The following is a 16,467-nucleotide window of genomic DNA, read 5'->3' as shown; positions in this document are numbered from 1 at the left end:
GACTGAGCCCTGAGGTACCCCGACAGCGAGAGGAAGAGGAGATGAAGTGGAGCCAGAGAACAGAACACTGAAGGAGCGGTCAGAAAGATAGGAGGAGAACCAGGAGAGAGCAGTGTCCTTAATGCCTAGTGACTGGAGCCTAGAGAGCAGGAGAGGGTGGTCAACAGTGACGAAAGCTGCAGAGAGGTCGAGAAGAATGAGCAGAGAGTGGTCACCATTACGTTTTGCTGTCAGAAGGTCATTGGTCACTTTGATGAGTGCAGTTTCTGTCGAATGTAGGGGGCGGAAACCGGACTGTGAAGGGTCTAGGAGGGAGTGAGTGGAGAGGTAACGGGTAAGGCGGGAGTATATCAGGCGCTCCAGGAGTTTTGAGATGAAGGGGAGATTGGAGACCGGTCTGTAGTTGTTTGTGCAGGATGGGTCAAGGGTGGGTTTTTTTAGTAATGGAGTAATGATAGAGTGTTTGAAGGAGGAGGGAAAAATGCCAGAGGAAAGGGAGAGATTAAAAATTGTAGTTAGGTGAGTTGTGACGGCTGGAGAGAGAGACTGGAGGAGGTGTGAGGGAATGGGGTCGGTGGTGCATGTAGTCGGGCAAGAAGAGGAGAGGAGCCTGGAGACTTCTTCTTCTGTGATGGGATCGAATGTGGAGAGTGAGCCAGGGGAAATGAGGGGAGGGATGGGAGTCACTGAACTTGGTGATTGGGAGCGGATTTCCTGACGGATATTATCTATTTTCTCTATAAAATGGGAGGCCAGGTCACCAGCACAAATGTCTGTGATATGGTCTTGTGCTTTTGGCCTGAGCAGGGAGTGAAAGGTGTTAAAAAGTTTCTTGGGGTTGTTGGATAGTGAGGAGATCAGGGTGGTGTAGTAGGACTGTTTGGCGAGGTGAAGGGCAGAGTTATAGGTCCTTAACATAAATTTGAAGTGTATGAAGTCTTCTGGTGTGCGAGTTTTTCTCCATAAGCGTTCAGCACTCCTAGAGCATCGCTGGAGAAATCGGGTTTGCGATGTGAGCCAGGGCTGTTTCACTCTGTGTTTGGAGGTTCTGAGGGTGAGGGGAGCTACTTGGTCTAGGGTGCTTCTAAGAGTGTCATTGAAGTGATGTACTGCCAGATCAGGACAGGAAAAGGAAGAGATTTGGGACAATGATGAGTGTAGGGAGTCTGAAAGTGTATGAGGGTTGATGGCTTGTAGATTTCTGAATGTGTGGTAGGTAGGAGGGTGCTGGGGTGAGCGAGGAATTGTGAGTGTGAAGGAGAGAATATTGTGGTCAGAGAGGGGAAGCGGTGAGTTATCTAGGTAGGAGATTGAGCAGAGCCGGGTGAAAACCAGGTCCAGGGTGTTACCATCTTTGTGTGTTTCAGAGGTTGAGAGCTGTGAGAGGCCGAGAGAAGTGGTTAGTGATAGAAGCTGGGATGCAGATGTGGAAGTGGGGCTGTTAATGGGGATATTGAAGTCTCCCAGGATAAGGGTTGGGAGTTCTGAGGACATGAAGTGTGGCAGCCAGGCAGAGAAATGGTCCAGGATGTGGGTGGGTGAGCCTGGGGGCCGGTATATGACCGCTACTCTGAGGGAGAGGGAACGGAAGAGCCTGATTGTTTATTTATTTATTTTTGTAGCTTCAGTCTTTGGACCTGAGCTGTAATCTTCTCTCCAAGCTGACGGGTTTTGCTCATCTCTTCCATGTGACCCCGCACCTGCAGAGTCTGAACCTGTCCTATAATATGGTACGTTGCCTCATATTGCTAAGCGGGTCAGGTCTGTGACCATCGTGCCGTCTTCCTCGTCTATTATCCCGTATATGCCATCGATCACGGGGTACCGGTGAGTCACAATGACAGCCAATGGCCTCTTGAAGACCCCCGTCCTGCCATCCTTGTATACCTGCGTTCACAATATGATACAAGCGATCACTCGCAGGTTCCACCGCTAAAATAAGTAAAAATTAGCATTTCTTCATATATATATATATATATATATATATATATGTATGTGTGTATATGTGTGTATATATATATATATATATATATATATATATATATATATATATATATATATATATATATATATATATATATATATATATTAAACAAAAACCCGTAAGTTTCAATTGAATCGCTTCGTCTTTGCTTATTAAAAAATAAAGAAATTAATAAATATAAATACATTTTTATTTATTACATTTTTGACTAGTTGACTGAAAAGCAAATATAAATATAAAGGGGGAAAAAAATATATATATACATATATATATATATATATATATATATATATATATATATATATATATATATATATATATTTTTTTTTTTTTTTTTTCAGTCAACACACTCAAAAATGCACTAAAAAAATAGATCAAAATAGTATTAATAAAACCACAAAACACTCTCAGCTAGCCCCAACAAGAGAAAAAGTTGTAAGTCTCAGAAAAGGGCAACAAAATCAAAAACATTTTTTTTTTGTTAGTTTTTTTTTTTACAAAGTCCTGAATTTTTTTATCACTTAAATGTAAAAATATAAATAAAATAAAACTACACAAGTTTGGCATTGCTGTAATAGATACTGATCTGATGAATCATGTTGGCAGGTAACATAAAAAAATCATGACGGAATATTCATCTTTTTTTTTTTTTTTCCCACCATGTGGAATTTTTTCTCTCTGGTTTTTCAATGCACGATATGGTAAAATGAATGTTGTCATACAACAGTAGAACTCATCCTGGAAAACAAAATAACCCAGGCCATATAGATGTAGCACGTGACGTCCGCATGTTGTTTTTAGCTTTGCAATGTTCAGGAGCTGGATCTGATCCACAACCTGGAGCTGAGGGAGCTGTGGCTGGAAGGAAATCCTCTGCACAGGGCGATGGAAACCTCCTCCGCCTACTACAGGTATCTGCACTTCTCAGTTATTACATTACTAAACAAAATGCCAATCACGCGTTCATTGCTTTTTCCTTTTTATTTCCCACAGATTGGTAACTTATCACTTTCCTTCCATTGAAAAACTAGTAAGTATACACCTAGGAAGGACTGTAGCACAGCACCTGGATCCTAAAAAAGGGATATTCCCATCTCCAAGATCCTATCCTAATATGTAGTAGGTGTAAGAATAATAATATTAGCAAATACCTCCAGTTAGAAATGTAGTGTAGTTCTTCTGATTAGCTATGTTGCTTACCCCATGTGCAGGGCATTAGGTATCCATAGTTACGACCACCAACTGCTAACTCTCACTATAGGACATAGGTACCTAAGCTCATGTAATGGCCTTCACATGGGGTAAGCGACATAGTGAATCAGAAGAACTGTACTACATTTCTAATTGGAGGTATTTGCTAATATTATTATTATTATTACATCTACTGTATATTGGGATAGGATCTTGCAGATAGGCTGGCTCTTTGCCTCTAAAGGGATAGTCCCATCTTGCACAGGTTGCGCTATTGCTTATACCCCAGCTTTATGACTTTCCCCCTGCGAGCCTCTATTCTAACCAGTCGCCTTTCCTGTCCTGTATTATATCCGCTGTCTCCATTCTTGCAGGACGGACAGTTTTTTAAACAGAATCTATTTTTTGAGCAAGAAAAACCCAAACCTCTCCCCCAGGCGAAGGTTAGTTGTATTCTTCATTCACTTAAAGGGGTTATCCGGAGCCGCTCACCTCCGCATCGGAAGTTAGCGGCGCTGATGACGTTGCGATCCGCAGAGCTGGCGAGACGCATGCACTATGGATGGGCAGGTATCGCCCACCTGTCATGTTCAGCAGAATGGGACGTGTGCCCAATATCTGTTGAACGCCCGGGTCATAACGTTCACAGCACCGCTCTATTCCGGTGACTTGGTGAGCCATGCTGAAGTTCTTCTAATAACCCCTTTTAAAGGTCTTGTCCCAATGGGACATTATATGGATATACCTTAAAGGGATTTTCCAGTTTTGGAAAGTCCAGTTCCCCCCGGCTGAAGTTTAAAAAAAAAAAAAAAAAAATCCCCAAAAACTGTCCTTTACTCGCCATCCCCTGGTCCAGCACTGAGTCTCCGCCGCTGCCTCAAGTGTCTATTACGTCACGTCACCAGCGTTTGTCACTCAGTTTCTTGTGCCGTCACCTTGGGCTGAGCTCAGTTTCTGGCTGTGGTGATGGCAGCTCTGCAGACAATAACAGAAACCAAAAAGCGCAGCGGAGACGGAGTGCCGGACCTAGTGAGCAAGAGTGAGGCAAGGTTTCCTTGTTTGTTTGTTTTTTTTAAATGCTTGTGTAGAATAGTTTTTTTTTTTTTCCCGAAACCTGTAGTCACTTTGACTGTATGAGATTGGTGAACCCTTTATATTATTGGTTAGATCTAAAGTAGTAAAGTGTTGGAGTGAGGAAGTTGTCACTGTGCAAAAGTTTTAGGTGGGAAAAAATGCTGTAGAGTAAGAAGTTTTCAGAAAGAGAAGTGTTAATAATTTAATTTTTATCAATTAACAAAATGTGAAGTGAATGAACAAAAGAGAAATGTAAATCAGTGTTTGGTGACCGGCCATCGCCTTCAAAACAGCACGAACTCTAGGTGCGCTGACCTGGGAGAGACCTGGATGATGCAGTATAACTACCTGGTGTCTTGTTGCTGTGCTCACTCTTACCATGCTGTGGCATGAATCCGTCTTCCATAACATCACCTTTGTAGCAGAGTTTGGCTGTTCCTCACCCAGTTTTAGGCCTCCCGCACAGATGCTATAGTCACATCCAAAGCTGCGTTCAGAATTGTGCCGAGCGCATAAAGGTACCGTCACATTTAGCGACGCTGCAGCGATCTAGACAACGATCCCGATCGCTGCAGCGTCGCTGTGTGGTCGCTGGAGAGCTGTCACACAGACAGCTCTCCAGCAACCAACTATGCAAAGTCCCCTGGTAACCAGGGTAAACGTTGGGTTACTAAGCGCAGGGCCGCGCTTAGTAACCCGATGTTTACCCTGGTTACCAGCGTAAATGTAAAAAAAAAAAAAAAAAACACTACATACTTACATTCCGGTGTCTGTCCCCCGGCGCTCTGCTTCTCTGCACTGACTGTGAGTGCCAGCTGGCCGTAAAGCACAGCGGTGACGTCACCGCTGTAACCTGCTTTACGGCCGGCCGGCGCTCACAGTGCAGAGAAGCAGAGCGCCGGGGACAGACACCGGAATGTAAGTATGTAGTGTTTGTTTGTTTTTTTACGTTTACGCTGGTAACCAGGGTAAACATCGGGTTACTAAGCGCGGCCCTGCGCTTAGTAACCCGATGTTTACCCTAGTTACCAGTGGAGACATCGCTGAATCGGCATCGCACACGCCGATTCAGCAATGTCTGCGGGAGATCCAGCGACGAAATAAAGTTCTGGACTTTCTGCTCCGACCAACGACATCACAGCAGGGGCCTGATCGCTGCTGCGTGTCAAACTCAACGATATCGCTAGCCAGGACGCTGCAACGTCACGGATCCCTAGCGATATCGTTCAGTGTGACGGTACCTTTACAGTGCCTGCTGTGAACACTAGGGCAAGGATAATGGTGTGCACTCTGGTCAAGGACACGGAGGTGCTGGTAAAACAGACCGTGTGGTCAAGTCAATAGTAGAAGAAAACTTACCGCACACTCGAAACTGGTATGATGCAAAAAGGTATATGCCAGATTTATTTAAAAAAAAAAAACAAGTCAACAAATAGAATTGCCACTGTGATAATTCGTAGATAGAAACCCGACGTTTCGACCCTCCCGGGTCTTATTCATGGGGTTACTAGGAAAGCAAATAAACAGTATAAGTAGCTGTTTGTCACATAACAGTATACATAAAAATAAACAAATAAGAACGAGAGAAAATAATAATACACCATTATATACAATATAATATATACAATATATACAAGGCAACCAGAGGTGATGTAGGGCAGGGGTGTCAAACTGCATTCCTCGAGGGCTGCAAACAGGTCATGTTTTCAGGATTTCCTTGTAGTGCACAGGTGATAATTTAATCACCAACTCATTATGTGTGTAGGTGATTAAATTATCACCTGTGCAGTACAAGGAAATCCTGAAAACATGACCTGTTTGCAGCCCTAGAGGAATGCAGTTTGACACCCCTGGTGTAGGGCATACTGTCTGGAGCAGCGAAAAATAAGCCTATAGCAAAGAGGTAAATCCAGCACATCAGTTAACTACTGTTAGAGGAAATATAATGTTTACCTTATCTCATTTGATACACAGACATAGGAGTGGCAGTGATAGAAGGCAGGACAATGGTCCCTTTAAGGCATAACCTGTTATTATAACAAAATATCCACATTACACAGTGTATAGGTATTCAGACAGCCTAAGGCCTGTGTGGGTATGGGGGAGGGGAGGGAAAGAGAGGGGGTTCTAGACACGTATGGTGATGGAGAGTATGTAGTAGCCTCCGTGTAATTTAGAGTAGTAGTAAAACGGGACATCGGATATGGATCTAATAGGGTGTGTCCTCAGCGGTCCCACTGACCATTTGTGTATCAAATGAGATAAGGTAAACATTATATTTCCTCCAACAGTAGTTAACTGATGTGCTGGATTTACCTCTTTGCTATAGGCTTATTTTTCGCTGCTCCGGACAGTATGCCCTACATCACCTCTGGTTGCCTTGTATATATTATATTGTATATAATGGTGTATTATTATTATTTTCTCTCGTTCTTATTTGTTTATTTTTATGTATACTGTTATGTGACAAACAGCTACTTATACTGTTTATTTGCTTTCCTAGTAACCCCATGAATAAGACCCGGGAGGGTCGAAACGTCGGGTTTCTATCTACGAATTATCACAGTGGCAATTCTATTTGTTTTTTTGTTTTTTTTTTAATAAATCTGGCATATACCTTTTTGCATCATACCAGTTTCGAGTGTGCGGTAATTTTTCTAATACTGCTGTGAACACTACACATCCTGCAGTGCAGCATGGACGGCCAAGACTCCGAACCAGCAGGAAAGTATGAGAGCGGCTCCCCTGATTACTGGCGTTACAGAATATAACGCTACTAGAAAGTAAAGGGTCAGTGAAGAGAATACTCCGTCCTGTCAGGTTGTCAGTGATATTAACATTACGTGTGTTCTCTCCTAGGGAAGCTTTTTTGTTAACAGCGAGATCAAAACTTTCCTGGCAAAGTTTCTGCACAAGTAAGTGTGTGTGATGTGTTTTGATGAATCTTTGAAAACATTGTGTGGAAATGATCAGTGGTCAGAATGGGTCCTAACAAAGGTTCTCAATGTATACTGACTCATTTCAGGGATACAAATACCCCGCTAATATGCATACAATGATAAAATTCTAGTTTACGTCATCCACCACTAGAGGGAGCTCACTACATACAGATTTATATAGTCCCCACTAGAGGGAGCTCACTATATAGATTTATACAGTCACCACTAGAGGGAGCTCACTACATACAGATTTATACAGCCACCACTAGGGGGAGCTCACTACATACGGATTTATACAGCCACCACTAGGGGGGGCTCACTACATACAGATTTATACAGCCACCACTAGGGGGGGCTCACTACATACGGATTTATACAGCCACCACTAGGGGGGGCTCACTACATACAGATTTATACAGCCACCACTAGGGGGGGCTCACTACATACAGATTTATACAGCCACCACTAGGGGGAGCTCATTACATACAGATTTATACAGCCACCACTAGGGGGGGCTCACTACATACAGATTTACACAGCCACCACTAGGGGGAGCTCATTACATACAGATTTATACATCCACCACTAGGGGGGGGCTCACTACATACAGATTTATACAGCCACCACTAGGGGGAGCTCACTACATACAGATTTATACAGCCACCACTAGGGGGAGCTCATTACATACAGATTTATACAGCCACCACTAGGGGGGGGCTCACTACATACAGATTTATACAGCCACCACTAGGGGGAGCTCACTACATACAGATTTATACAGCCACCACTAGAGGGAGCTCACTACATTCAGATTTATACAGTCACCACTAGGGGGGGCTCACTACACACAGATTTATACAGCCACCACTAGGGGGGGCTCACTACATACAGATTTATACAGCCACCACTAGGGGGAGCTCATTACATACAGATTTATACAGCCACCACTAGGGGGGGCTCACTACATACAGATTTATACAGCCACCACTAGGGGGAGCTCATTACATACAGATTTATACAGTCACCACTAGGGGGGGCTCACTACATACAGATTTATACAGCCACCACTAGGGGGAGCTCATTACATACAGATTTATACAGTCACCACTAGGGGGAGCTCACTACACACAGATTTATACAGCCACCACTAGGGGGGGCTCACTACATACAGATTTATACAGCCACCACTAGGGGGAGCTCATTACATACAGATTTATACAGCCACCACTAGGGGGGGCTCACTACATACAGATTTACACAGCCACCACTAGGGGGAGCTCATTACATACAGATTTATACAGCCACCACTAGGGGGGGGCTCACTACATACAGATTTATACAGCCACCACTAGGGGGAGCTCACTACATACAGATTTATACAGTCACCACTAGAGGGAGCTCACTACATACAGATTTATACAGTCACCACTAGAGGGAGCTCACTGCATATAGATTTATACAGCCACCACTAGGGGGAGCTCACTGCATACAAATTTATACGGGCACCACTAGGGGAGATCACTGCATACAGATTTATTCAGCCACCACTAGAGGGAGCTTATTACATACAGATTTACACAGCCACCACTAGAGGAAACTCACTACATACAGATTTATACAGCCACCACTAGAGGAAACTCACTACATACAGATTATACAGTCACCACTAGGGGGAGCTCATTACATATAGATTTATACAGCCACCACTAGAGGGAGCTCACTCCATACAGATTTATACAGTCACCACTAGGGGGAGCTCACTACATACAGATTTATACAGCCACCACTAGAGGGAGCTCACTCCATACAGATTTTACAGCCACCACTAGAGGAAACTCACTACATACAGATTATACAGTCACCACTAGAGGGAGCTCTCTACATACAGATTTATACAGCCACCACTAGAGGAAACTCACTACATACAGATTTATACAGCCACCACTAGAGGAAACTCACTACATACAGATTATACAGTCACCACTAGAGGGAGCTCACTACATATAGATTTATACAGTCACCACTAGAGGGAGCTCACTACATACAGATTATACAGTCACCACTAGAGGAAACTCACTACATACAGATTTATACAGCCACCACTAGAGGGAGCTCACTACATATAGATTTATACAGCTACCACTAGAGGGAGCTCACTCCATACAGATTTTACAGTCACCACTAGGGGGAGCTCACTACATATAGATTCATACAGCTGCGACTACAGGGAGCTCATTACATACAGATTTACACTACCGTTCAAAAGTTTAGTGTCACCCAGACAATTTTGTGTTTTTCCATGAAAACTCATACTTTTATTAATTAAATGAGTTGCCAAGTGAATTGAAAATCTAGTCCAGACATTGACAAGGTTCGAAAAAATTGTATTATTTGAAATAATAATTTTCTCCTTCAAACTTTGCTTTCATCAGAGAAGGCTCACTTTCCAGCAATTCCAGCATTGCAGACCTTTGGCATTCTAGCTATTAATTTGCTGAGGTAAACTGGAGAAATTTCCCCCATGCTTCCAGAAGCCCCTCCACAAGTTGGTTTGGCTTGATGGGCACTTTTTAGCACCATACGGTCAAGCTGCTCCCACAATGGGGCTGAGATCTGGTGACTGTGCTGGCCGCTCCATTACAGATAGATACCAGCTGCCGTCTTCTTCCCTAAATAGTTCTGGCATAATTTGGAGGTGTGCTTTGGTCATTGTCCTGTTGTAGGATGAAATTGGCTCAAATCAAGCGCTGTCCACAGGGTATGGTGTTGTAAACTGGAGTGATAGCCTTCCTTATTCAAAATCCCCTTTACCTTGTACAAATCTCCAACTTTACCAGCACCAAAGCCACCCCAGACCATCACATGACCTCCACCATGCTTGACAGATGGCGTCACACTCTTCCAGCATCTTTTCAGTTGTTCTGCGTCTCACAAATGTTGTTCTGTGTGATCCAAACACCTCTAACTTGGATTCGTCTGTCCATAACACTTTTTTTCCAATCTTCCTTTGTCCAATGTCTGTGTTCTTTTGCCCATATTAATCTTTTCCTTTTATTAGCCAGTCTCAGTTATGGCTTTTTCTTTGCCACTCTGCCCTGAAGGCCAGCATCCCAGAGTCGCCTCTTCACTGTAGACGTTGACACTGGCGTTTTGCGTGTACTATTTAATGAAGCTGCCAGTTGAGGACCTGTGAGGCGTCGATTTCTCAACTACAGACTCTAATGTACTTGTCTTGTTGCTCAGTTGTGCAGCGCGGCCTCCCACTTCTATCTCTACTCTGGTTAGAGCCTGTTTGTGCTCTCCTCTGAAGGGAGTAGTACACACAGTTGTAGGAAATCTTCAGTTTCTTGGCAATTTCTCGCATGGAAAAGCCTTCATTTCTAAGAACAAGAATAGACTGTCGAGTTTCATATGAAAGTTCTTTTTTCTGGCCATTTGAGAGTTTAATGGAACCAACAAATGTAATGCTCCAGATTCTCAACTAGGTCAAAAGATGGTCAGGTTTATAGCTTCTCTAATCAGCCAAACTGTTTTCAGCTGTGCTAACATACTTGCACAAGGGTTTTCAAGGGTATTCTAACCATCCATTAGCCTTCTTACACAGTTGGCAAACATAAAGTACCATAAGAACACTGGAGTAATGGTTGTTGGAAATGGGCCTCTACACACCTATGAAGATATTGCATTACAAACCAGACGTTTGCAGCTAGAATAGTCATTTACCACATTAACGATGTATAGAGTGCATTTCTGAATCATTGTTATTAATGTTGCTTCATTGGAAAAAAACTCTGCTTTTCTTTCAAAAATAAGGAAATTTCTAAGTGACCCTAAAACTTTTGAACGGTAGTGTATACAGTCATGACTAGGGGGAGCTCACTACATGCAGATTTATACAGCCACCACTAGAGGGAGCTCACTACATACAGATTTATACAGTCACCACTAGGGGGAGCTCACTACATGCAGATTTATACAGTCACCACTAGGGGAGCTCTCTACATACAGATTTATACAGTCACCACTAGAGGGAGCTCACTACATACAGATTTATACAGTCACCACTAGGTGGAGATCAATACGTACAGATTTATGCAGACACCACTAGGGGTAGCTCACTACACACAGATTTATACAGTCACCACTAGGGGGAGCTCACTACATGCAGATTTATACAGCCACCACTAGAGGGAGCTCACTACACACAGATTTATACAGCCACCACTAGATGGAGCTTACAACATACAGATTTATACAGTCACCACTAGGGGGAGCTCACTGCATATACATTTTTACAACCTCAATTGAACTCAATAATAAATTAATCTTTATTCTGATACATTATTACATTATTCATGTTGTTTTTTCTTTGAGGTACTTCACTGTGTACGATTCTGATGACCGCAAGGCCCTCCTGCCTCTGTATCACGAGAATTGCTGCTGCTCGTTTAGTCTCCCCAAAGCCTTCTATCCAAGAACCTGGTGGGTGTTCTGGGTAGCATCGGGGCCACATAGTGTCATAATGTGACCTCCGCTTACATTGTGGTGTCTATTCGTTACATAGATTTTTTTTTTTTCATTTAGTAGATGACTTATAATTATAAATAGTTTAATCAAAGTTCTGCAACTTTCTCATTTACATGGTTTTACATTTCATAGCCATTTGCGCGCTGTCTGTGAATGGAAAGATCCCTACTGAAAAAAGGATTCAGATACACTGTAACAAATTCTGCACCTGTATCAAAAAGGCGGTCTTCGTCCTGAGACCCCCACTGATGAGTCAAAACAATACTCTGAATTGTGTACAGTGTTATGTACAGACTCGGAGTTACTAATAAGCTTGTACACCCCTCTCTGCTGTGTGCATTGAGGAGCTGTCCACTACAGGGCTGCAATTTCACTGTTCGTAGAGGTTTCAGGGCCCGGACCCTACTGAACGGCGGCACAAAACAGCACCTATGATATATATATAATATTTTTTTTTTACTTTGGATGCAAGAACAGATGTATTCGGTCTCCCATGACAGCACCTCGAGTGAGGGGATCTGCCCTTCAGGGACAGGAAACCTACAGACATAAATGGGCGGCACCTCTCTCCCACATCAGTTGGTTTCCTGTCCCTGGCAGGCGAACCTCTTCAGACATACCTTTTGAAGAAGGTGGAATATAGAAGTTGTACCCAGGCCCAGCAGGTCGGCTCAGGTAGCGGGGGGGCCTTCGGGAAGGAGAGCGGACTTGGCTGTGGTCCGTCGCCGCAGGTGCAGGTAAGTAGAGGCTGCGGTGGGTCTGTCTCCTGGGGCTGCTCCGGGCCCGCCTTGGTGTTCCTCGGTCCCTGTTCGGTCCCTGGAGGTGTGCGGGGATTCCGGTGCGCACTGGTGATGCAGCCGGGTCACGTCCTCGGTGATTGGGGCGGGACGGGGGCATGCGCAGTGAGTACCGCGGGTGGGCCTTGGTGATGCGGCCGGGCACGCCCCTATGATGCATCGGGGCCGCCTGGAAAGATTGCGGCCTGCGGCGAGGAAAAGGGGGCAGCGTTCCGAAGCAGTGGTCGATGCGGGGGGCTGATTGGTCAGTTTGGGGCCGGGGGGCGTACCCAGAAGCTATCAGTGTCGCAGCTCGTCGTCGTAGTGGTGGCGGCTCAAGAGCCAGTAAGAAGAGTGGACTGGACAAGTCTCTAACCCCTTCGGCTGAGAGAGGACCCCCAAGGATTACGGTACCATTCTGTTACACGTCACTGGTAAGTGATCTTCGGGAAAGTTCTCTTGGTGATGTAGTTCTCTCCTTGTCTCTCCATATTTTATTAGGGGAAGAAGTGTACCTCTAAGGCCAAACACAGGGAGTGTGCCGTTTGCGGAGTTCCGCTAACAGACCACCCTGTGAAAAAGCTATGCCAGCCTTGCATCCAGCAGTTGGTGGCGGATGAGACTCCAGACTTTGCTTTCACGTTGAGGGAGATGGTTAGAGCAGAGGTCAGGGGTTCTGTGAGATCTCTTTACCAGGAGATGCCCCTTAAAGAGAGAAGACCCAGGTCTCCGGTGTCAAGGTCTGAGAGTGATTCAGGAGAGATTGTCTCTGATTCGTCCACTTCATGGAGGATCCATCATCTTCAGATGCCCGGTCAGGCCGTTGCTTCCTTCCGCTTGACCAAGTGGACCAGCTAGTAAAGGCGGTTAATAACAATGGGTATTGTAGAACCCCAGCCAGAAAAGTCAATGCAGGATGTAATGTTCAGGGGTTTAGATCAGAAAATTCGTAGATCCTTCCCACTTAATGATAAGATCAGTGAATTGATTGCTCGGAATGGAAGAAGCCTGAAAGGAAGGGATCTCAGCCTCCGGCCTTCAAAGGAGATATCTGTTTGAGGAATCGGCATCGTCCTTGTGGGATAAGGCCCCAAAACTCAACACAGCAATTGCTAAAGCATCCAGGAAAGCGTCGCTGCCTTTTGAGGGCTTGGGTAGTTTAAAGGACCCATTGGTGAGAAAGGCAGCAGGGTCCCTTAGATCAGCAGTCTACACATCTAGATCGCTAATGGTCTGGTTAGACCGATTGGAGGAACAGCTTAGGGAAAAAGCATCAAGAGACAGTATCCTGTCTTCCTTTCCCATAATTCAGGGAGCGGCATCTTTTCTATCGGACGCTTCGGCGGACTCAGTAAGGCTGGCAGCAAGAACTGCGGCCCTTTCTAATGTGACACGCAGGGCCTTGTGGCTGAAGTGCTGGCCTGGGGATATTCAAGCAAGGTGTAAGTTGTGCAGTATCCCTTGTGAAGGAGGACACCTGTTTGGGCCAGTATTAGATGAGCTCTTGGAGAAGGCAGGAGACAACAAGAAGAGAATCCTGAGCTTGGCCGGTCCTTCACATAGGCGTGACTTCCGTACGAGGTGGTCCTGCCATAGGAGATCATCTAGAGACAAAATCTATTTGGATGACTTTCTGATCATGGGCCGTTCACTCCAGCACTGCTATACTCAGTTGTAGGCGGTAACTTCGGTTTTAGGACTTTTAGGGTGGCTCATTAAGTTGCAGCCCTGAGGGTACAGAAGTTTCTTGGTCTCGTCCTGGACTCCGAGGTTCAAGAGTGTCGACTGCCAGAGTCAAAGGTAGTCGGAATTCGATTTCAGGTGCAGAGAGCAGTTAATAACCCATCTATGTCCCTTATAGGGGCAATGTCCCTTTTAGGCTCACTCACGTCTTGCATTCCGGCCGTATGCTGGGCCCAGTTCCATACTAGGCTCTGCAGTGGGATGTGCGCCGCAGTGATCGTCACCTGGAAGGGGTCCTAGAAAGGAAGTTTTGTTTGTCCCCTTCTACCATATAGTCCCTGTGTTGGTGGTTACACTTGCCAAACCTTTATAAAGGGGTTCCCTGGGTAAACCAGATCTCCTGAACTGTTACTACGGATGCTAGCCCCATGGGTTGAGGGGCACATATGGGGTGAGGTGTGGATCCGGGGGGGTGGTCACATCTTGAGCAGGACGCGTCAACTAACCTGAAAGAGTTGTCAGCGGCGGAGCGAGCATTACGAGAGCTTCTTATATCCCTGCAGGGCCGTCATATCAGAGTGTTCTCAGACAATCGGGTAACTGTGGCCTATATTAACCACCAGGGAGAACACAATGCAGGTCATTGAAGGAGGTGACGGATCGTATTTTTCAGATGGCTGAAACTCATCTGTTGTCGTTAACATCCCTACACATAAAAAGGAAGGAGAATGTCAGCCGATTTTTTTTTTTTTTTAAAGCCGCTACAAGCTCAGGCAGGGGGAATGGGTCTTGAATCAGACCATCTTCAACCAGATTGTGCAGATGTGGGGGTCCCCGGACATAGACCTGTTCGCCAACAGGGGGAACCGGAAGGTGCGGCGGTTTTGTTCTTTAAACCCCGGAGAAGACCCACATGCGGTGGATGTCCTCTTGATCCCATGGAACTTCAGGCTAGCATATGCCTTCCCCCCCGATAGCCCTGACTCTGTTAGTTCTAAGAAAAATACAGGAAGACTGGGCATCTGTAATACTGATGGCTCCGTTCTGGCCCAGAAGACTGTGGTTTCCCTGGCTAAGAAAGATGTCTCACCAACCCATGGGTTCTCACGGAGCGCCCAGATCTCCTCTCACAGGGACCGATTTTCCATCCACAAGTCTCCAACCTACATCTGACGGCGTGGAGTTTGAGAGGGCACTGCCGAGAGAGAGAATTTTCTCGGGGCTTGGTAGATACTTTGCTAAAAAGTAGGAAAGATTCCACAACTAGAATTTACATTAGAACCTGGATAAAGTTCCTGTCAGTCTCAGGGGCAGAGATTGGGGAGAAAAGTCAAAATTAAACCAGGTGTTGGGCGTTCCTACAGAGGGGCTTGGAGATGGGTCTGGCCACAAGCACCCTTAAGGTCCAGGTGACGGCATTAGCAGCCCTGTATAATTGTGATCTAGCAGGCAGTTACTGGATCTACAGGTTTATTAGAGTACCGTGAGACTTGAACCTGGTACTGACAGCGTTGACAGAGCCCCCTTTTGAGCCTATTGAGGAAGCCCCGATACAAATTCTGTTGCACAAGACGGCCCTTTTAGTTGCACTGACTTCGGCTCGGAGGGTTGGGGATATTCAGGCCCTATCTAGGCAGCCTCCATATAACCCAGTTTAGGGATGATAGGGTTGTTTTGACACCAAATCCCCTGTATCTGCCAAAAGGCGCTTCCAAATTCCACAGACTGCAGGAAATAGTCCTTCCTTCCTTTTGCGATAATCCCGCCAATCAAAAAGAAAGGAAACTCCATTGTTAGAAGTGTCTTCTTACTTATCTTTCAGTAACTGACCCGTGGAAGAAGGAAAATTCTTTGTTTGTGGCCTTTCAGGGGGTTAGGAAAGGGCGTAGAGTTTCCAAAAGCACCTTAGCCAGGTGGATTAGGGAGGCAATTTCTTTGGCATACACAGCAAGTGGCACTGCGGTTCCGAAGGGCTTAAAGGCACACACCACCCGAGCCATGGCGACATCCTGGGCGGAGAGGTTGGAAGTGTCGATTGAAGACTTGTAAGACGGCTGCTTGGTCTTCTCCATCCACGTTCTTCAGACATTTTAGACTGAATTTGGGTGGCTCTTCTGATCTCACCTTTGGGAGAAGGGTGCTTGAGGCTGTAGTCCCTCCCTAGTTTCTTTACATCTCTGTAATTCTCTCGTGGTGTTGTCATGGGAGACTAAATAAATGCTTAGCTACTTACCGGTAGCAGTGTTTTTCAGAGCCCTTGACAGCAATCTTATATTCCTGCTGTTTACGTGTG

General features: G+C 45.2%; 1 protein-coding gene across 1 annotated transcript in view; it reads left to right on the top strand.

The window, feature by feature from the left end:
- Window positions 1–16,467, top strand: part of LOC138637648 (nuclear RNA export factor 1-like) — a 70,274-nt gene that overhangs the window by 31,817 nt on the left and 21,990 nt on the right. The window contains exons 9-14 of the mRNA XM_069726484.1: window positions 1,623–1,730; window positions 2,786–2,895; window positions 2,978–3,014; window positions 3,550–3,618; window positions 7,109–7,164; window positions 11,563–11,670. Coding sequence (XP_069582585.1) covers window positions 1,623–1,730; window positions 2,786–2,895; window positions 2,978–3,014; window positions 3,550–3,618; window positions 7,109–7,164; window positions 11,563–11,670 — 488 coding nt within the window. The remainder of the gene's footprint in view (window positions 1–1,622; window positions 1,731–2,785; window positions 2,896–2,977; window positions 3,015–3,549; window positions 3,619–7,108; window positions 7,165–11,562; window positions 11,671–16,467) is intronic.

Source organism: Ranitomeya imitator, chromosome 5 (assembly GCF_032444005.1).
Source record: "Ranitomeya imitator isolate aRanImi1 chromosome 5, aRanImi1.pri, whole genome shotgun sequence".
Taxonomy (NCBI): domain Eukaryota; kingdom Metazoa; phylum Chordata; class Amphibia; order Anura; family Dendrobatidae; genus Ranitomeya; species Ranitomeya imitator.
This window is presented reverse-complemented; position numbering and strand designations above follow the sequence as displayed.